At 32.3% G+C, this 22,627-nt stretch overlaps 1 protein-coding gene across 3 annotated transcripts; it reads right to left on the bottom strand.

The window, feature by feature from the left end:
* Nucleotides 1–495: 495 nt before the first annotated feature.
* LOC131026980 (disease resistance protein RUN1) lies at nt 496–14,243 on the bottom strand. 3 transcript variants are annotated; one of them, XM_059213633.1, is made up of 10 exons: nt 13,952–14,240; nt 13,754–13,861; nt 7,055–7,368; nt 6,591–6,757; nt 5,453–6,483; nt 4,170–4,448; nt 2,799–3,992; nt 2,040–2,594; nt 1,453–1,935; nt 496–1,348 (listed from the first exon to the last, which is right to left on the bottom strand). In XM_059213633.1, exons 1-10 carry the CDS (start codon nt 14,105–14,107, stop codon nt 650–652), a joined length of 4,986 nt encoding a protein of 1,661 aa, XP_059069616.1. In that variant the 5' UTR covers nt 14,108–14,240; the 3' UTR covers nt 496–649. The 3 variants fall into 3 exon arrangements, with proteins under 3 accessions (XP_059069616.1, XP_057812961.2, XP_059069617.1); XM_057956978.2 differs by having other exon boundaries at nt 4,170–4,436; XM_059213634.1 differs by lacking the exon at nt 496–1,348 and having other exon boundaries at nt 1,719–1,886; nt 13,952–14,243.
* Nucleotides 14,244–22,627: the final 8,384 nt, after the last annotated feature.

The raw sequence follows: 22,627 nt of genomic DNA, 5'->3' as shown, positions 1-22,627 counted from the left end.
TATAAAAGTAACTTTAACATTCATTTTAATTAAAAAAATCAATATTATTTTATATTAAAATATCTTAAATTGTAAAAATTTACCTAAAATCTAATATATAAAATTTCATTTTTAATTAAAAATATTAAATATATTTTTAATAATTTTTTTCATTTACCTATATTTAAATAAATAAATATTCTTATTAAAAATCATATTGTTAATTCATATAAATAATTTTAATATTTCAAATTTTCTTTTTATCAAATTTTTTAATTTATCAATATTAAAATAATTGTTTTTATTAATATTTGTAACGTTAATTTATACCAAAAATATAACATTTCAATATTTAAATTAAATTGATATAAACAATTTTTTATGCTTTAAAAAAATTATATATCAAAAAATATTTTTACACTAAATCAATTTTTTAAAAATTTAATCCTCTTTTTCCCTTACAATCTTTCTAAAATACTTTTTATAATACATATTTTAATTTTTATATAAAAGAAATGAATAAAAGATTGAAATTTTATAAAATTTAAATTTAACCGCCGTCCATAAATATTTTAAAACAATTTCAAATAAAGTATTGAGGGAATTGACCACATAACTTTAACAAGAGTAATATTGTGTAAATATAATTGAAAGATGACAGTGCTTTCATTTAGACACTACTCTCAGAGCATTCTCTACACATTCCATATTTTTCGCATACATTGCATTGATATATTCGATACCCTTGCTCACCGCATAAACTGCAACGGATGCCATATGAATTCCGTAGTTTGAGGAGATGATGTTGGGGATAATGTTTAGGATGGATGATTCCATCTCTCCATCTGCTCTCCACACTTTTTCCAACTCCTTTCTTTTTTATGTCCTCAACCAATTTTTCCTTGCTATCTTCGTCACCGTGACAGAGTAGTTCCACCAATTCCATTCCCTTCACACTTACAATCTCACCATTTCCATCCACCACCAATATTCTTATTCCCTCCCACCTCTTATACTCTGCACTAGCAAGACCCAATACCATTCTTCTCACGTTCACTATCCTTTCATCTGTTCCCATTCCATTTATTAAGTCATTTTGCAAATGCTTAACACGCCTCCAAAATTTGTATATATCAGACGAGGAGAGGGTTGCTATGCTACACATCTCCGACTCATTTTGTTTTAGCTTTTGCCAACACATATCATCATGATCACTTGGACTGATGTCGCTGCGAGCAACATAAAAGACCTGCAACTCCATTTCCAACATTGTCAAAGCACAATTCAAGTCGGGGGCGAGCTCCATCATCTCTTTAGCTGGACCCACGCAGATCAACATCATTGCTCCACGATCCATCATCTCCTTCGCCTATCACAAAAACCTCAAATTTATATTATCTTGCCATCATGTAAGAATAAATTGTGAGATTTATAGCATAGCTAAGAGAAGGGTTAAACTTGATTTAAACTCACCTTGTTTGGGAGGAACTCCAGATTTTGAAAGACAAATTGCACAGTGGGTAAAGAATTGAATTTGATTTCCTCCCACTCTGCCTTCCACAGTTCTTCTTCACGACCTTGAGAAAATGGGTACGCCTCTACCCCCCACCTGTCTATCGTCGCCATTGCATCTTTGTTTGAAATCCTTCCCTTCTCGTCCACCACACAAATGCATGGTATTTGCGTCCACTCTCCAATTAAAGATTTTATTCGTTCCTTTATCAACCATGGATTTGGTACCACTGGCCACGGAGCATTGGCAGCCGCTCTCTCAAACTCCTCCCATGATGAATTGTTATACCAAGGAATTGGAACCCAAACAACTTGGAGCAGATGGTCATGGCTCTCTTGCATCTTCAGATACATTTCTTTCACGGCCGAGGCGATCACTTGGTTTTCATCAAGATCTGTGACGAGCAGTAATATCAATTTTCCTTGTAGATCGGCAACCTTTACCTGCAATTATTATTCTCTATTACTCTAATTAGCTACCCTCAAACATTTCCATCACAATTAAAGTGAGACTAAGTTTTAAAAACAAAATTAGTCGAAAACAATACCTGAAGATTCTCCTTGAGCAACAGGTAATCTGTTTTTTCAGTTACCAGCAATTCTCTTAGCAATTCAATATTGCTCTCTCTCGGAGTGTTTGTGAGAAAGTCCACCCGATCCAATATAAAAGATATATCTTCCCACGCTGACAAGCATTTTAGGCCGTTTTGTTCTAATTGATCAGTGCTCCGGAAAACTGCGATGCTTCTTCTAGCGTTAAACATAGCAGATAATTTATGACAGAAAGAGGAAGTCTGGGAGTTGTCAGGTGTATAAGCCAGAATTCTGACAGGCAACTCAGATGTCATTGATTTAAAACGGCGCCCAACATATATGATTCGCATCTCTTTTGAAGTACATTGCAGCTGCTGCAGGTTCTTTCCTAATGTTCCCCATTCGTGGCTGAAGTCATATTCTGAATCGATGATGAAGATGAGAGGAGTTTGTGGTTGAAGTGAGGATGAATTGAAGGGGTGTTGATGAGCGTCAAGGAGAAGCCCTTCCTCATCAAATATCTTTGATAACACCCCTTCCAACAAAAAAGCCGTTTCTCCTTCACTACCCTGCAATTGCAACAAAATAACAAGAACTATGATCGAATGCGATCTAAAATTTTGTTAAAAATATGATCCACGTATATATTCTACAACTGCACATAGGAAGCCAAGACAATAATGGAATAAAATCTCAAATTTGATCTCGAATAATAATTATTTGCTCCAAATTAAATCCATAGAATTTTAGCGCTATAAAAAATTACAACTTACCTGAGGGAAGTCCGTTACCACCACCAGGTTCCTTTCTTTTTGGCTTTTTGTTTCCATCCACCGCTGTATCATTCTTTCACTGTGCACAATGTCGAAGCGCCATAAGCTCCTCATACTCCCCGCACTATCCATCCATTCACCGCCCAAATTCTCACATTTGGAAAGGTTCAAACTTGTCAAAGATCGGAGAAGATGGAAATCATCAGAAAGCTTTACTAAATTAGAGCATCCTGATAGATCTAATCTTTCCAAGCAGCTAAGCTCACCAAAACGGTCTGGAAGTTTGCATATACTATTACAGTTTGACAGATATAGATATTTTAGTGCTCCAAGGCAATGGAAGTCACTGCACAATTCCTCCAGTCTATCACATCTTGATAAATCTAAGGTTTCTAGAGAACTAAGTTTCCCAAAATCCAGAGGCAGGCTTGACAAACTCTTGCAATCTCTCAAGTCTACTGTTTTCAATCCTACTAGACAATGGAAATCGTTACACAGTTCTTGTAAGCTTTCACATCCTGATAAGGATAAATGTTGCAGGCAAGTGAGCTCACCGAACCCGCTGGGAAGCATCTTCAAACTAGAACAACGCATTAATGAAATGTTTGTGAGCATTGCATGTTTGCAAATTTCTACTGGTAGTTCACTTAAACTTGAACAACTAATAAAATTTATATTGGATCCCCACACAGACATCCCTCCAATGCTATCGGGAAGACATTTCAGACTTGTACACCCACTTATTTCTAATGAAATTAAAGACGTTGAGTTTTCCAATCCAGCCGGGAGGCAAAGCAGACTGGAACAGCTGCTTATATTCAATGACTGCAATGAGGGAAGCTTTTCCAAATCGCACGGAAGCTCTTGCAAACTCGAGCAATATGACAGGTAAAGTACAGTAAGACTGACCAACTCCCCAAATCCAGCTGGCAACCGCTTCAGATTACTACATGAAACCAAATGCAACTCCTCTAAAGATCGGAGATTGACAAGAGATTCGGGCAATTCTGTTACGTCCTCACAGGAGGACAGTTTTAGCCTTCGCAGATTATGCAAATTTAAAAAACATTGCGAAATTCCATCTGTATTGCATCCGCTCAAATCCAGCTGCTTTAATGAACGAAGATGCGCAATTTCAGCGATTCCATGTATTCTGCAACACCTGAATTTGAGCACGTTTAAATTTGGAAGATTCTGCAAGGACAATAAGGAAGGTTAATTCACAACTCATCCCTATTAAAGGGAAAATTAGAAGTACAAACACTTTTTCTCATATCTCGAAATACCAAACATTAAAGCGAAAATTAGAAAACATCACAAATGAGAAGGAAGAAATAAATCATTATTATGCGGAAATCGTTGATCACTTGCCATGGACGGACTCAAAATGATATCCTCCTTAAAGCTATTTATTGACAGGTATCTCAAATGCTTGTGGTGGAAGATAGTGATTGGTAAATCGGGTAGCCGCCTTTCAACATGAAGAAACCTTAGATTGTCGAAATGTTCGCGGCATTTCCCTTTCACAGTTGCCGCCTCATTCATATAAAATACTCGCAGAGAACGGCTCGTGGTATCTAACTCTTCTGCTGATAATAGGGAAGGACTACTGTAATTTTCCATCCATATTCCTTTTACCTGAGAAACGGGCTGTTGGAATTCACACATCATAAAATTGATTTAAAAAAAATATATTAAAAGAATTAAAATAAAGTAGTTGTATTTTGTAAAGTTTGTGTTTAAATTAATTAAACAGTGAACAGCATACACCTTTCTAACAATCCTGTCTTTTTTGAAATATTTTTAGTGGTATATGTATATTTTTGTTCTTTTGATATGTTTGAAATTTGATGGTCTAAAGAGCTGTTTTTCAGTTTGAGATCATATATTACAATCTTAAAATTTATACTAGAAAATGACATCTTATGTTTTTATAAAATCATATATATGACCTTTTATTACAAATAAATCATAAAAAATTATTATAAATAAATATAATATAATATTCTAATTTATAATATTAATATATATATCATTTCATAATATTTATTATAAAATATAAATTTATTTAGAATATTTTGAAATATTGATGATTCTAATTTCTAGAATAGTTTCTAACAAGATTTTAAAAACTTGAGTCAATTTAATTTTTAAAACATTTTTAACAAGATTGTTTAAATATTTTTTTATATAAATTTAGAAACAAACTTATAAGAGGGACACTTTAAGATTTTAACATGCATTATTAATAGTTATTATCATTTAATATAAACATATATAATTTCAAAATAAAATAAAATTAATATAATAAAATTATATATTAACTAGAATCATATCAAAATAAAACATAATTGTTTTTAATTTTTAAGATGTTTTTAATAAGACATTGAATATATTTTAATATAAATTTAGAAACTCACTTGAATTGTAGCATTAAATATTTTTTCATATTTAATATGTATGATTGATAAAACTAATAAATATATTTAAATATAAAAGATTTTATATAATAAAATTCTTATAAATTAAATTTCTTTGACAATTTGTATTTTTCTTAAAACTTCAAATGAAAGACTTTTAAATGACAAATCATCATAGAATTTTCAGATGAAAAGTAGGAATGACAGTGAAATTCTAAACCTTCATATACATACCTCCTTATTTTTCAAGGCCAAAGAAAAGTCTTCAACATCATTTAACCTACTGTCCTTGGATTTATTTCGTCCAGCAGCTAGAATAAGATCATGAATCTTTATCCTCTTATCTTCTCTTTTGATGAGAGCTCCTTCTTGAAGACATTCCATTTCTTCGTCTCCCAAAATACATGCCATATCATCCCACTCCCACTTCCACACCGGACCATAGAAGAACGAACATAAATCAAGGAATGCCTCCTTAGCACTTGATTTAAGTCCATCGTAGGAAAATAGAACCCTTTGCTCATCAAAACTATACTTCTCACTGCCACCAAAATCCTCTCCAGACTGTAGCCAATCAAGTACTCGCTCATAAGCTTCAACTGAGTTCTTCCGTTGATGAATATAAGCTCCAATAACTTCTAAAAACAAAGGACAACAACTACATTTCTCTGCTATCTTCTTGGCCTGAGGTCTCTCTTGTAATATGGAGTCTTTTTCTCTTTTTTTATCAATTTTCCTACATAAGACTTGAAGAGCTGCATCATCAGAAAGAGGTTCCATGTGATAGAGTTTGCAAGGTTCAATTTCACAACCTTCAATTACTTGGGAGACAGTTGTTTCTCTGGCTGTTAAAAGTAACCTAAGTTTTTTTGCACTTGCGATATCCTTAGGCAGAAGCTTTTTCAATGGTTCCAGAAACAAAACATTGTCGATATATAGAAAGATAGATTCTTTTTCTATGATTTCTTTCAAACTCTGTCGTCCACTTTCAAAATCTCTTACATCTTGTTTGGTGGCAGTCAAATCCTGTAAAATCAAAGATTGGAGATCTTCAACTTTGGGATCTTCTTTCAGATTTTGAATGAGAGTAATTTTTGAATGTTTCCACCCATGAAGTTTGTCCTTAAGAGAGGTATAAACTGCATCAGCTAGGGTGGTCTTGCCAGAGCCTCCAATACCATATACAATCACTGCTGTTGTTGTTACACTATCATTTTCCCAATCTAGTTGTTGAATGACTTCTTCAATTTTATCTTTTATTCCAACTGCAAGTTTTTTTCTCAAAAAAATGAAATGTTAGAATATGTCAATATAGAGCGTATTGCACTTAACAAAACAAAAGCTCAATAACAAGTGGCTGGTGATGTTTTACCTGCATCATTGTTGAGAGCGGGAATAGGGGTTGGACTGACTGTCTGAAAGTTTTGCATTGCTTCCAAAGTAGAAACGTTTATTTGCAAACTAAGGAACTTACACATGTCATCTATGTCCTTGCTAAGCTTTTGAAGCTCTTGTCCATCTGTTGACGCTTTGAACACCCTACGCATGTTGCAATCAAAATTTATTTAATTACATGTACAGAAATTAAGTCTGGTATAAAGAAACAATGCTGGAAACTAAGACAAATATAGGATGTCCTTAATGTAATAATATAAAATTAAAACAAACATTAACTTAATAATATAAAATTAAAACAAAGATGGACATAAAACTAATCTTTATGTCTCAGAACCCAGAATAGTGTGTTAAGAAGATTTAAAAGGCATTGTAAAAATACAAAACATTTAGAATAATGCACACAGAAAAACATTTTTTATAGGTAAAATGGTTATGTACCTTTTAATAAACATTTTTTTTTTCTTTTGGGAACAACATAAAATGGCTCCATCAACAATTAAATTTATAGACTCCTTCAATTTCATGTGTAACTCCTTCAAAGTAGGAAGGCGCTGAAGCTGGAGGATTACTTTGGCTAAATCATTCATAGATTTGAGAAGTCTGAAACACTCCTCCTTGTTATTTTCAATGGTGTCTACAACATTTAAAACTGCACCCACCACTAAGAAACCCACTGCAATCCAATGAACATTTCCAATAGCATTCAACACTGCTATGCTTGTTTCATGTTTGTTTCCAGAACATTCTTTTATCTGCAAAATCAATATCAAATTTTAAACATATAATGACCAATAAATAGAATCAGTTTTCCCTACCATTTTTTTTAAATCTCTACAACTAACAATCAACACAGTTGCTTTCATACAAAACTTTTCTTTTCTAAATAAATCCCCCTAAAAAAAAATCTATTTAAAATAATTACAAGTAAAAGTCAACAAAGGAGTTTGAAATTTTATCAAAAAAAAATGTAAGTTAAATAATAAAAGTGAATATTAATATATAAAATTATTAAAATTTAAAATTATGATATATATATAAAATTTTAATATTGATTCTCTCTTTAATTATTGTATTAAAATATATTTTTTTAAAATTATATGTAAAGAATTTATCAATATATTTTTAAAAAATAAATATAAATGATTATAAATGAAATCAAATAAATTGCATTTTGCAGTCCTAATTTACTATAAGATTACTATATGTTAGTATTTTTTAAATAGATATATTTATGATACTAGGTTACTTGTATTTTTTCACCAAGAGAAAGGCAGATTTGTTGCAGACCAGAGGCCTTAGTTTCCATTGCTGAGACATAGCAGATAGGGCAGAATTTCTATATAATCATTTGAAAACAATTTTTATAAAGGTATTTTGTGTTGAATGTCTCTATTTTGTATTATAATGGGATCCTTAAGTTACAGTCGCCACCCTTTCATAAAAAGGAAGGCATAGACTGCTGCTTTGCAACTTGGCAAGCATCGATGGAGATGTTTTGAGTTGCATTCTGACTTGAACTGCAGAAACAAAAGAATAAAGAATTTTGGGGAAAGGAATAAACAGAGCAAGAATATGAATCGATGGCAGTAAGAAAGAAACGACGAGAGCACAGAGAATGTAAAAAGACATTGGACATTTTAAGAAAGGAATATGAAAAGGACTTCAACAGAGAAATACGAAATGCTGGTAACAATGGCAGAGTATATAAGTCATCGATGGAGGACATCAACCAGGGGCTGCTACGAAGGTTAGAGAGATTAGAGGCTTTTGTCAGGGCTGCATAATGAGTGGAAAGGGCTGAGTAGTAAGGAGAAATCAGCCAAGGTTTGTTGGTGTGGCTGCACATCAAAAACGAGAGGAAAGTGAGAAAAGAAGCTTTGTAAGAAAATGCGTAGAGATAGAAAAGAGTGTGTTGTCTGTGTGCATATTAAGGGGTAGGCGGTTTGAGAGAAGCCATAGGATAGGCCATGTCTGTATTAATGTTTCTACAAATTTGAGAAGAAATAAATTATACTTCATTGTTGCAAACTGCTGTTGAGTTTGAAAACAGAGGGTCTCTGTTTTATTGTTAACTGTGTTTGTGTTTGAGTTGTTCTTTGGAAGCAAGGGAGATTATCTCTCTTGCATCAGAAAGCCTAAAATTGAAAATATATATTCATGGGCTTGGCTTTGTTGTTCTACTTATACAAGAACACATGAAGTAGGTCTTCAAATCTGTATAAATAATTTGAGGGAAATATTTTATCTTAAAAACACGCATTAATTGTAATCCCTTGAAACAAAAGTTGAATATTGACCAATATGACAGATCGATGAAAATCTAATGAGCATTCTCATGCACGTAGTGCATGTTTATTTATCAACATCGACCAACTATAATTTGATATTTCTATTTAATTATGTTATAAATCAAACCTCAGGGAATACTCCGCTCGGCTTAGTGGAGCCAAAAGGAGAAGTGACTCACCTTCACTTATGCAGTAGTCCTTAACTATCCTTTGCTCCATCATAAGCTTAGTATTTAGTCCTAAGTTGGCATTCTTCAACTTGAGGTGTTGTGGCAATGCTTTAGGGTTCAAGATTTGTTGTTCTAAGAACCAACAAAATAGCACCATTGTCGAGGATGGTTCCAAAGTTTTACCATTTGGATTGCTTGAAGATAGAATGATGAAGATAGTCAAGGGGTCTTCGAGATAGTGAAGACTACTCTCAGCAAGCATGAAAGCAACAGGATACATTGATAGCTGAAAAACACCAAGTCTACTTAGCCATCCCCTAAAGAACAAGAAATTGGTTCTTTTAGTAGATCGTCTATAGATTTAAGGGATCAATATGAATACATCAGATGATTCTACAGAAAATATGGTTAGAATGGATAGAAGATTTAATATAACTGGTTATGATGTGCTAAATCAAATACATACAGGTAGGGGAAATAGAGAACCTCATGATGCACATGTTCAAAACTTGGGTATGCCTGATCCTAACATTAATTTATTACATATCAGCACACCCTGCGTCTCCTACACTCCTCTCACAGAGAAATGAGCAGGATCATGAAATTGCTTTCCATGATGCACAAGGACCAAATCAATTTGAGAGTGATAAATTTCGACATACTTGATCATATTAGAGAACGGAACCAAGGGTTCCAAGCCCAAGTTAGGTTGAAAAGGGATAGGCTTGCTCGACAAGCTTAGTTGCAAGCTCAATTGACTAAGCTTGCTCGACAACAAAATCCAAACCAAGGTCAGTATGTTCCTAATCAAATTTTGCAGAATCAGCAGCACAACCCACAGCTCAGTAATTCTCCTAATATAAGAGCCCCATTTAAGAGACAAAATCAAAGGTTTCCACTAGCAAGACAAACCATGAAAATGGTATGGCTCCCAAGTTTGAAAATAAATAATGTCATCTCAACAGAAGAACACCTTAGGCATTTTGTTAATATTGCAACACCTTAGGCATTTTGTTAATATTGCTGATGATTATGAGATCATTGATGAAGATGTCATCATGAATTTATTTGTACAATCTTTGGAAGAGAATGCAAGAAAGCGGTATAAATGCCTACCTAATAACAGTACATATTCATTGGAATTCGATGAGTTCATAAATGTATTTAGATTCTAGTATGGGGATAAATTGACCCTAAATTCGGGGTTCATGAGTTTATCGTAATCAGAAAGGGCATTAAAGAATCAAAGGTAGAGTTCAAAAGTTCACCGCTACGATGAAGGTACCACCTCAGTTGAAGCCCAATGAACCTATGTGTCTTCTCTTCTATCGTGGTGCCTTCGATGTAAAGATTGGCTGTTGTCTCAAGAAGAGAAACCCTCACACAATGAGAGATGCATATGCAGTGGTTGTAAACTCCGAAAGCAACATGAAGGCCAAAGATAAGTGTATATAAAGAAAGTTGACATGTAAACATTTTTCAGCCAAGCAAACCTTGACAATGAATGACAAGTTAGACACGCTTATGCGTGCTCTCAAAAGAAGGTTTTTCCACACGTAACAATGCTAGACAATTAAATATGCAAAGGCCCCAAGGCATTATAATAAAAACCATGAAAAGAAGACCTCTGATTCACCAAAGAAAGACGAATTAAATATGTAGAATGATTTGCCTTGGTGTGATCCATACCAAATGACCCAACGAAATGTGCAGTTGCCGCTGCTATGATGGATAATGAGGAGGTCCAGAATGATAAAGGTGGTCATAAGCAACTGGTGAAAATACTGGTCCCAAGCCCTGATAAATTTCACAATTACTTGATGCCCGGTGAGGATCGGATAGAGGAACAGTCAAGTGATATTGAAACCCGATCCAACCACGGAAGTCAATCCCATCGCATGAATGGAATAGAAAATCGCGTGGTTAATCTGACATATAATCGCCCGATTACAAACTTCTAATATTTATTGAAAACTTTATTAGCGACAATTCTTACATATATTTTTAATATATAATTTAAAATAATTTGATTAATAAAATTATAAATTAATTTTAGAATTTAAATTATTATATATTATATTAGTGTGTGGTTAATAATTATATAATTTAATAAAATTATAAATTTAAAACAAAAATAATTATTAATAAATATAATAATTGTAATCTTATAGACCATTAATAAATATAAATATATTTATTTTTAATTTTTAATGTATATTATTTAATATAATTAATATATATTTATAATTGTTCTATGTTTTTTGTTTGGACAGCTTGTCTAGTCCCTCAAAAAAATTTGATGGTACCCATCTACAATATTCCAATTTGGCAACATAGTTATATATCTATGCTATAGAAATCATAATTTTTTTTAAATAGTTTTTATCTCTTTTTTCTAGAATTTTTACTCTCTTTTTTAAATCCAATTTTTTCCCCATCTTATACTATTGATTTGCCATTTATCCCCTAAACAATTTTTGCTCTATGATTTATAGTATAGTAACTAATTATTAGGGTATAGCACTCTCTATAAACTACAATGCACTGGGTAAACTTTTTAACAGGACACATCCTCTGATACCAAGTGGGTTGGATATTATTAATTTATTAAATTGTATATAAAATAATAATATAATAATTACTCTTTTTTAATTCTTGTTTCTAGGTTGTACAATTGTATATACTTATTATTTTTATATATTTTTTGTATGGATGTACCCAAACGTACCCAACCTCCAAAATAATTGTCACACAAGAACTAGCAACTTAGTATTATTTGCTTATAATATCTCTATACTAAGGAAATGCACTTAAATACAAAAAAAAAAGTTTTTGATTGTTTTTCTCTAAATTTTTTACCTTTTTTTGTAGATCCAATTTTTTCCCCATCTTTTCAAAAAAATATCATACTTTTGAATTGTCAATTAATTCCCCCAATGATTAATGCTTCTTTGGTTTTGGCATCTTAACTGAACTTGAAGCCAGTGATTCCTCATTGTACCTGTAATCTAGAGATCTTTCTAGGGCAAACACACTATTGGATAAAAGAAAAAGAGGCCCACGTTGACACTCTTGCTACTAATTTTTAGCTTCCAATTTGTGTGAAAAGCACTCTAATTTATATGCTAGGGTGTTGTATACAAGAAAAAACCCTAACTTATTTTAGACTTATCATGGAGGGATTTTTGACACATTGCATCATTATTGCAAAGACCATAGCATCATCATCTATATCATTAAGAATTGATTACACATTTTGTATGGATGTCCAAAGAGTCTTCAAAGTTTCTAAAATTATTAAATCAAATCCAAGTGTTTGACTATAACGAAAAAAACCTTCTACAACAAACTCCAATAGCATCTATGGATACCATCTAAGCTAGCAATATAGGTCTAGATATTGAAGGTGAACATGAAATTATAGATTGAGAAAACTTAAATTAAATACACATAGAAACATTGAATCTATGGATCATTGATTATTTCACAAGTAAGGAGACAACTTCTTGATTGTAAAACTAATTTGAAGCTCCACATGACAAATTTAACAATCTAATATTAATCACCTAGTAGAATTTTTAAGATAAATTACAATTAAAAATAACATAATACCATCTTCTAAAGGTTATTTAATATTGAACTTAAAACTAAGCACCCTAATCTTATTTGATGATTTTAGTATCTATTTATGAACATTCTTCATCTCTCACAATTTATTTTGCATTAAAACAAAATACCATAGTTACTAAGAGATGGGGATTGATATGAAGTCAAGGACAGTTAGCAATAAACCATTTTCAAAAAAGCTCAAAATGGGTACTTGAAGATGATTATATTTCTCTCATAATGATTATTATCAGATTATACCAATATAATTAATCTAATTTAATAATTTAAATTGTTAATTTTAATATTTTTTAATATTTAAACATTTTTATCATCATACAAAAATGTTTGATATTATAAATAAAACTAATTTTTTTATCACTGAATACATTAATCATCATCATGATAGAAAAACACTTAAAACCATAATCACCAGAAAATGACAAAAGAAAGAAAAACACTTAAAACCATAATAGAAAATGACAAAAATTAAGAGGAAAATCTCATTGTTTTTAAAAACATAGTATGTGAATGAATTGATAAAATTTTAATCCATATGCATATATTAAGCACTATTACTATTTTGCTTCATACTCTTACCTCTTTGAGATTTAATAAGGAGATTTCTTTCCACCAATTTTTTAAAAAGAATTTATGAAAAAATAAAAAAAAATTACAAGTCTATAAATATATTTGTTTAATTCTTTTTATTTTTGTCAATACTTTTAAAAACTCAAGATATTTGAAAAGCTCTGTTAAAAGTTTCTTCGTCATTTTCAAGGGATGCTTACAAGAAACTTACAGGAGATGCAAAAAAAAACTTATTGAAGACTCCTAATGTCTGGAGATGTCTCCATACACAAACACAAAACACTATGCAAACCCAGAAATCCCTGTACTAACTAAGAATGAATACGCCCATTTTTGAGGGAACGTTTACTTCCATGGCAAACCCAGAAACCCCTATGCATAAAAAACTCCCCCTTACAAATTTCAATCCAAACTATTGACAATAACAACCAAACAAAAATCGTCAAAAACGTAAGGAAATATATGTAAGACTGTGTGCGTACCTCATTGGCAATCTGTTTCACATTTGTTGACACCTGCTCTGCTAAATTGGAAGCCCCTGCTGCAGACGGGAGCTCACCCAACTTCTCTCGGATCGGATTCTTCTTTCGCTGCAAACAATAACATGAATGGTGTTTGTTCAGTTAAAAAACATATGGAACAGTCAGATGAAATGAACAATTAAAGGGCACGGTTTGTACCGGCTGAGCGCCGTAATGAACAAGAAGAGCATCAATGTGCTCGATTAATTGGCTAAGATCGAAATTTGGCTTTTCTGCGCTTGTCATTAGAATTTCATCAATGCGTTGGGAAGGCGTAACGACAGAGGACGAAGATGAAGATGCTGTGGAAGACATATTGAAAGAAATTGCAGGCGATATCACAGATGAAAGTGCTTAGATCTGAAGAAAAAAGCTTGAAAACACAGAAGAGGGCAAGGGACTAAATGCAGAGACTGGTCCTTAAAATGTGTTAAAGAGTCAAAAGTGGTAGAGTGGAGGCAGGTTCGAGGAAAGAATGTAAAAGGTCGAGAGAAAGCCATCCCGTCACATCACTCACCACAATAATCACGAGAGCGCGTGAGAGTGAATTGAAATGTGGGGCTAGAATGGAGAAAATTTTAATAAGAAAAGTACGGCAGGAAGTTGCGAGTGAGTTGCAAAGCTATTTCGTCCCATCACACTGACACAACACGCCAAAGTTACTCGAAGAAAGCGCGTTACAGTGAATTGATGGAGAGATTAATTAGAAAATTTTCTAAGAAGTTGTCAGTGAATTGGAAAGCCATTTCGTCCCATCACACTGACACAACACGCCAAAGTTACTCGAAGAAAGCGCGTTACAGAGAATACCTTACAGTGAATTGATGGAGAATACCTTACAGTGAATTGATGGAGAGATTAATTAGAAAATTTTCTAAGAAGTTGTCAGTGAATTGGAAAGCCATTTCGTCCCATCATATTGACACAGACAGCATACAACAACAAAAGTGTTGAAGAGTTAACTTAAGAAGAAAAGTAATTCTGAAATGAAAAGCTATTTCGTCTCATCACTGACCTCGACATTAATTTTACCATATTTTTATCTTGAAAATTTTACGTATTGCAATTATTTTTCGAAAGATTTTTAGTAAAGGTAGAAGTGTGAACGCATTCTAAATGTCTACATATGAAAAAAGAAAAATATTATTTTTCTTAGGTTAATGGATAAGTAATTCAAGGAAAGAGATTATTTTGTTTTATATTATTTTTCTTAAGTTAATGGATAAGTAATTCAAGGAAAGAGATTATTTTGTTTTGTGGAGGTTAGATAGAGTAAAATAAAATGTTTCAATTAATATTATATGGTGAATATAGTTATGTTATAAGTAAGTAATGATTAATGAAGGATGATATTTTTTTTATTGAGTGAAGTTGAAAGATAAATACATAAAAGAACACCCATTCAAAATTGGAATTATAATAAGAAGAACAATGATATTATTTATTCAGTTTTTTAATTAAAAATGAATGCTAATTAATATAGATAGTAAAATTAATGTACTTCAAAATGTATGATATTCTAGACATTTATATATGTGGATTAGAATCATAATATTTATTTTTGCATTTTATTGGGTTGAGTTCATAAATATGAACCTAAATCATGACTATTAACCTATTCAATAAATGTGAAATTAACCCTTGATGATCTCTTCAATTTTTTTTGGATTATTAGAAAAGTAGAATACTAGATAACCATGTTCTTTTCTATTAAACTATAAGATTTTTTATTTGTTAAGCTAGTGGTATTTATAAATATCTTGATGCGCAACAAACTTTAAACACATACATGGATTCTAACATGATTGCTAGGTGATTTTGTGTGTTAAGAGGAGTGCGGCCAAAAATCCTTAGAGCAAGATGTGGCCAAAAGAGTGAAAAAATTTAATGTGCACTAGAAATTTTCAAGCAAGCTGAATTCTGTAGGTGTCCTTTCTCTTACATCAATCATTGTAGAGGCTTATTTCCAACATTAGGGAATTGTTTTCATTGGAAAATTTTGATAATGGACACTACTTCATTGAGTGAGTTGAGGCAATTCCAATTCATAACTACTACATCAAAAATGGTAGTAGATTTCCTACTAAATAATATTGTAACCAAATTTGATGTGCCTACAAGACATTGTAAATAATGCTATAAGTTTTACATCACACGACATTTCAAATTCATATACTAAATATGAAATTGGTCTAATCCTTTCATCTCACTATCATCTCTATGGGTATAGAAAAACAAGTATAACAATAAAAGCCTTATGAAGATAATTAGGAGAACGTTGGAGGGTAAGTGCAAGAAGTTGAGTCCACTTAGAGTGGAAGTCTCAGACAGTCATTTTCGAGAAATCGTGTCTCACGCAACAGGGTCTCAACCAAAACGAATCAAGATCTCATTTATCTTTGGGATCTCGAGCCAAAAAATGAAGTGGGATCTCTATTCATGGCGAGATCCCAAGTTGAAAACAACGAAACTAGATCTCAACTAAAGCTAAAAAGGATCTTTATTTGTTTTAATCGAGATCTTGTTTAGTAAAAGTATTATTTTTTTGAAAAAATGGGATCCAGGCCATTTTCACTGCCAAATCGACTTGGGATCCTAATTAGAAGAACATATCAACTGGCCAACAACCACTGTAAGTAGGATTTTTTTGGGGTTTTTTTTCTCTACTCTAGTTTTATGTATTTTTTTTATTTTGAATGAAAAAAATATAGTTTTCCTTAGTTTTTAATTTAAAAATTGATTTAGGTCATAATTTTTAGATATTTTATAATTTTATGTATATGTACGTTTTAATATTTTATATAGTTTATATTTCTTTTGTAATATAAATTATTTTGCATAATCATACAAGAACAAAATGGGAAAACCAAAACCACAATGAAAATGAAAACTAAAACCAAAACCAAAACTAAAACCAAAAGGGTAAAAGTGCAAAGTTATGTTATACTTTTATAAAAGAAATGACCAATGTTGATTCAACTTTTTAAATTGAATCAATAGAAAATAAAATATATGTTTTGAATTTTGAAATGATATAAACTAATAAAATGTATTTTTTTGTGTGTATTTTTAAATTTGTAATTAAAAAGAATTAAAAAATTATTTGAATATAGTTTTTTATAAAGTAAACACTATGATTTGGTTGCAGATAAAATGTTAGGTAAAAGTACAACCCTGTGTCACACTTTTATAAAGGAAAAGGTTAACACAACAAAAACTATTCAATTTTGACAGCATAAAAGTGACATTTCTATTTTGAATTTAAAGATGATGTAAACTGATGAAATGTGTAAAACTTGATGAAGTTTACGTCTTCTCTTTTTTAAATATAACAAGAATTGATTTTATTTTTTTTAAAGCCAATTTTTTTATTGTTGAAAAATGCTAAAAATCGAGGGGTCTAGTTCCCACCAAAAACAAATTATAAATGAACTTTTTTTTATGATTTCAATATCCCAAATAGATAACATACATATACAGTTCATAATAAAAATCGATGTATATTTTCTTCATTATAACATTTTAAAGTCCAATATACCTGAATTTGATAGTTTTCATCTCTCGCCATATTTTTCTATTGAATTTATCTTAATAAAAAAAAATACCCTTTTGGAGAAGACTTTCTCCTCTAGTGATCCATATATTTTTAAAAATAATTAAGATGATTCAATTTTATTTTTTTTCAAATTAGCCTCTTATTGAACATTAGAATATACTTGCAGTATTTTAAAATTAATGTATATTAAGGGTAAGTGCACCAAGATGGTGTGCAAAAGGGGGGTAATAAGTGCACACCTTTTTTTTCTGAAATCAACTAAACCTAAACTTGGAGGAGCAATTTGAGACTCGTCCACTCAATATATGAAGATACACAAAGAACAAAGATTGTAGTACTCTAAATCTAGTTTCCAAACTACTATTTTTTTTCAAAATTGGATAAGAATAAGGGGGTCAAATCCTTCACACACAAAAAATAGGTCTTAATTTTTTCTGAAAAATAAAACATACTGTCTAGCATGCGCATCAAAAAGGTCATAGTTAGATTTAGTATTTTGACAAATCTTTTGGTAGAAAGATAGTTAAGAGTGAGCACTAGAAGTGTCTTTTTTTGTAATTTTTTGTGAAGTATTTTTATTTTTATGATTTTTCAAAATGGGCACATCCTGAAATCGGGTAGTTGTTCATGCACGAAGCATAACTTGCACCAAAATAATCGAAAATGCAACAAAAAAAATTAAAGTGTAAGAAATCAAGTGCACTACAATAATATATAAAGTTTTTTAAATTTGGATAAGTAGATCAAAAGTTATTAAAAAAATGGTACACATATGTCTCTGACAACTATGGAGACATTGGTAAAAGAAATTCAAGACTAATATGTTAATGTTGTTCAAATTAAAGAAAATATGTGTGTGTGTGTGTGTGTGTGTGTGTGTGTGTGTGTGTGTGTGTGTGTGGTAAGAAAGCTCAGAAGATGGGTGAAATTGTGGTGACAATTTTAGAAATACCCACTTGGTAACGTGTAAACTTGATGACAATGAAGTTGAGAAACCAGACTGGAAGAAGAAAACACATAAAAAGGAGGGAAAAAAAGCTCCCAAACCTCAGCCTTGTTATCCAAGCCTAAGTACAAGGCAAAACGTGTACGGGTTATTTAAATTAAAAACACGTACGGGTTATTTAAATTAAAAACGTGTATGGGTTTTTTAAAACAAAAACACGATCGTGTTTTTTAAAAAATAAATTATGTTTGTATTTTTAAATACAAAATGTGTGTGTATTATGTTTAGTAAGAAAAACACGTACGTGTTTTACTTACATAAAGTTAGATTAGTAGCATTGACTTGTATGCAATCCATTTAGCAATCCCTTAGTTTTTTCAACAAGATATATACATAAAATATAACATTTAATTTCTTATACTTTCAGTTATATTCTATGTATATATTGTCAAGATGTTTGAGAGTCAGGGATAACTTTAAGAAACACTCCCCCCCGGGCAACTGTGTAAAATCCTGGCGAATCAGACATTATTTCTGGGGGGAAATTTTCATATCGATGGCGAAATTTTTTTTTTAAATGACGAAAAAATTATTTTGTATTGGTGAATTTTTTCTAGTGTGCGAAAATGTCATAAATTTCTAGCGAATAATACCTTGTTCTATGGGGAAAATATTTATTATGGGAGGCGAATAATTATTGTTAAAAGGAACAAATATATAATTGTATGAGCGAAAATTTTTACTCCGAAAGAAAAATTATTTAAATGTATTGGCGATTTTTATCCACCGCTTGAAAATTATTTAAATGTATTGGCGATTTTTATCCACCACTTGAAAATTATTTAAATGTTTTGGCGAATATTTTGTTATTTATGGTATAATATATAATTCATTAGCGATTTCATAAATTCATTGCCATTAATAGACAAGGCACATCACATCACATCAGTACATCACATTACATAATACATTGAGTCCGAACTTTGCACGATGTATCAATAAGCGCGGCCTCTTTGACATGTAAAGGGTGACACATACCTAAAATCTATCAATGATTTTAAACCGTTTGATAATCGTATATCAATGGCTAAAGTTTTATTTCGACCCAATTTTCTGAAGAGAACATAGCTCACCAGAACTTGTGCCCGGAATGGAATTGGATTCAATAAACACGTATCAAATGTCACGAATCACGATCCATAATTTCGTTCATTTAATATATATCTTTTCACTTACGGCAATCCACTCTGTCCCCATGACTTCCAATGTGATACTTGCCAATTTGGTACTAGTTCATAGCTATTTCCAATTTCACACACTCGTGCATTTATGGGAAAGATTTGCAGAGATACGAAAGATTTAAAAAAATTTTATAGCAGTTAATACTGTTAAAGAAGTAATTATTACAATCAAGAGCTTCGACAATTTATATACAATCTCTGCTTCTTTCATCTTCAATTAGCCTTTGCCATTTAGTAGATAAATCGTCAGAGCTCATGGTATTTTAGGTTTATAGGCTCATTGCTCAGGTTGTTTAATTTGTTAATTTGTTTTCTTAATATGGACACTCCCATCCACTTGAGAAACATTTCTGCAGAGGACTAGAGGGCCTTTCTAGGCTCCGTTAGAGACCCAACCCTCCAATCAGTCTGCAAGGAGGTTGGGTCGTTCACCAATGAAGCTGTGCGGATGGTGCTGAGCAGAGAATTTTTGTGAAATGAAAATAGGTACCATGTTAACACGGACCTTACATCCCACTTCTTAGCATCTCTTCTGGACTTGGGAGGAGACAAGGTGGATATGCTGATGCTGTTGAGGAAGGTTTTTAAGGAAGACTTCCTCGGAGACGACATTACTCTTGTCGTTCTTGCAGAAGTAGGGGTGGGGATCCCTTGGGCGAGTGATTTATCCAAGCTTCTCCTCCTTGACCAAACACTACCAGTGGCCAAGCAACCATTTCTCCTAAACTTGAATGCGGAGTAGTTTACGCGTCACAGAAAATGGGCGCGGATTGGCAGGGACTTCCTCCGGAAATGGTTCCTCCTGGACGACTTTCCAAACTACATGTGGCTTGAAGAATTCTCTCAACTTATGTTGTCTAAAGAATTCTACATGGAAGGAGGGCCAGAGTCATAGGGAAAAATTGTAAACAATTCCACTACCTGTAGTTTTTTTTTCCTATGTCCTTGAACCCTAACAGGTTGAGTGCTAGAGGCTCACTCATTTTGGCTTTCAAGTTTTGGGGGGACTCAAGTCTCTGACGAAAAAATTGTAGATTTCAAAAGCATAAATAATTTAATGATAATTTTTCAAATTCCAGTTTGTTTCACTTTGTCTCTTACATTCTTATGGATATAAAAATGCTTTCTATAATTCTATTTCATTTTTATTAATTAATTTCTTTCAAATGCTTTTTGTATATGAGCTACCGGCTACGTTATTTCAATTATTTGTTAAACAATGGAAATAAATTTAATACCGTGATCTTTTTATGTAATGCTATAAAAAAAAAATTCAATTCGTTCCACTAATTATTTGTACATTGATTATGGTTGATTATAATTTTATAAATATGTACTATTACTATATAGTCATTCAAAATACAAAATTTCAAAAGTTGCAAGATACAAAAGTTTATCGGTCAAGGTTTTTTCATTCAATTAATTGAAACGTTTCAAGATACAAAATTTGTCCACAACTTATAGCAAGCAGACAAAAAAACTAGTTCATTGTCGATAGGCCGCTCACTCAGTCTCACTATCCCCCTGGTCCTCCTAGTCCCTTCCCTCCTCAAAGGTCGATGCTTTGCCTTTCCCTTTTGCCGCTTCAGCTTTCATTTTTGGAATGCAGTTTAGGAACTCAAAGTCGGGGTCGCCCTCCAAGCTTGCCAGTAGCTGTATGGCCCTTCCTTCTTCAGCCCTATCTCTCAATGCCCTACCAACCTCCATCCTTGCCACCACATGCAAAGCATTTAGGACTTCATCCACCCTCGTTAATTTAACAAAGAGTTTCATCGCTTCCCACCCCACTCGGGCTCGTTCACGGCACTGGTATTTGATTTCATCCTCTGGGCCACGAATAAAAGGAAGCAATTCCTCTTGGTCGTCCCCTTCCATAATTCGAATGCCAACTCCCGGCACCACCCACTCCAAGATTGAATCCAGGTTAATCAAAAACTCCCCATCAATCAATTTGACCAATGTGAGTTTCACCTTTTCCAGCTCCGGTTCGAATTCACAGGCCCACGCCATAATTAGAGAGTAAACCTCCATGTTAGTTCGATACCGGTGACTGATATGTGCCACCTCCTCTACAAGCATCAGTCGAGCTGCCGCCCACAACTTCTCCTCCTTAAACCTGAATAGTCCTTACATTCGTTTATCAGATACTTTGCCCAAAAAGGGCACCAACTTCTTGTTTGTTCGAAGTGTGAAATTGGCCTCCATTGTCTTACAGAAGGTATGATTCTATGAACTACGAACTACAAATTTGTTCTGCACTTGCAGCTGCTTCAAAGCAAAAAGTGGTACACAGATGAAAAGGTAAAAAAATCTACCTCCATCTTAACTCTTATAGGTCGGGTAATGAATGTGCACAATAAGACATTAATGCCATGAGATCAGGAAAAAGATTTCCTACCATCCTCCCCTTCCTCCTTTCGTGCGGCATGTCGTAGACAACTCCTTGTGCAACAATTAATCGCCACCTTGGCATTTGTACTTTCCAAATTTTCTCGCCTTAACAGGTTGAGGACTCCAGTTGCACATTTTTTTAAATTAATAGACTAAATTTATGTTGAAATTTTATATATATTTTTTAACTATTTTTGAAAATGGTATATCGTAAACATATTTTCAAAGAATTTTGTTAAACGTTAAATTAATCTTTTAGATTTAATATTTGAATGTTTTCTTTTTAATATTAAACTTTTACCTTTCAAATTGCAGACCAAAATTTATATTTTTATTTAGTTATTTGTTTTATTCTAGAAACTAAGTTTCATGTTTAATACTATTTTTGAATTAAAAAATTTTACAAATAATATTAACATTATTTTTAATAGTTATCTCAAACTATTGCCCAATGCCCGGAATTGAACATTTTAAATTTAATTAAATAGAATTAAGTGAAAGTCTATACTTAATACTTATAGTCTATGACTCTATAGACTATAAATCTCTTTTTCGGGAGGAATTTTAAAATGATTTAGTAGACTTTAAAAACAGACCAGAAAAGTAATGAGTATGGTGACGTGCCAGAAAAAATGGCGGAAGTTGTGGGACCCACTTCATCGAAAAATAGGTACCATCGATCATTGGATGAACAAAGATCA

Source organism: Cryptomeria japonica, chromosome 10 (genome assembly GCF_030272615.1).
Source record: "Cryptomeria japonica chromosome 10, Sugi_1.0, whole genome shotgun sequence".
In the NCBI taxonomy this organism is placed as follows: Eukaryota; Viridiplantae; Streptophyta; class Pinopsida; order Cupressales; family Cupressaceae; genus Cryptomeria; species Cryptomeria japonica.
This window is presented reverse-complemented; position numbering and strand designations above follow the sequence as displayed.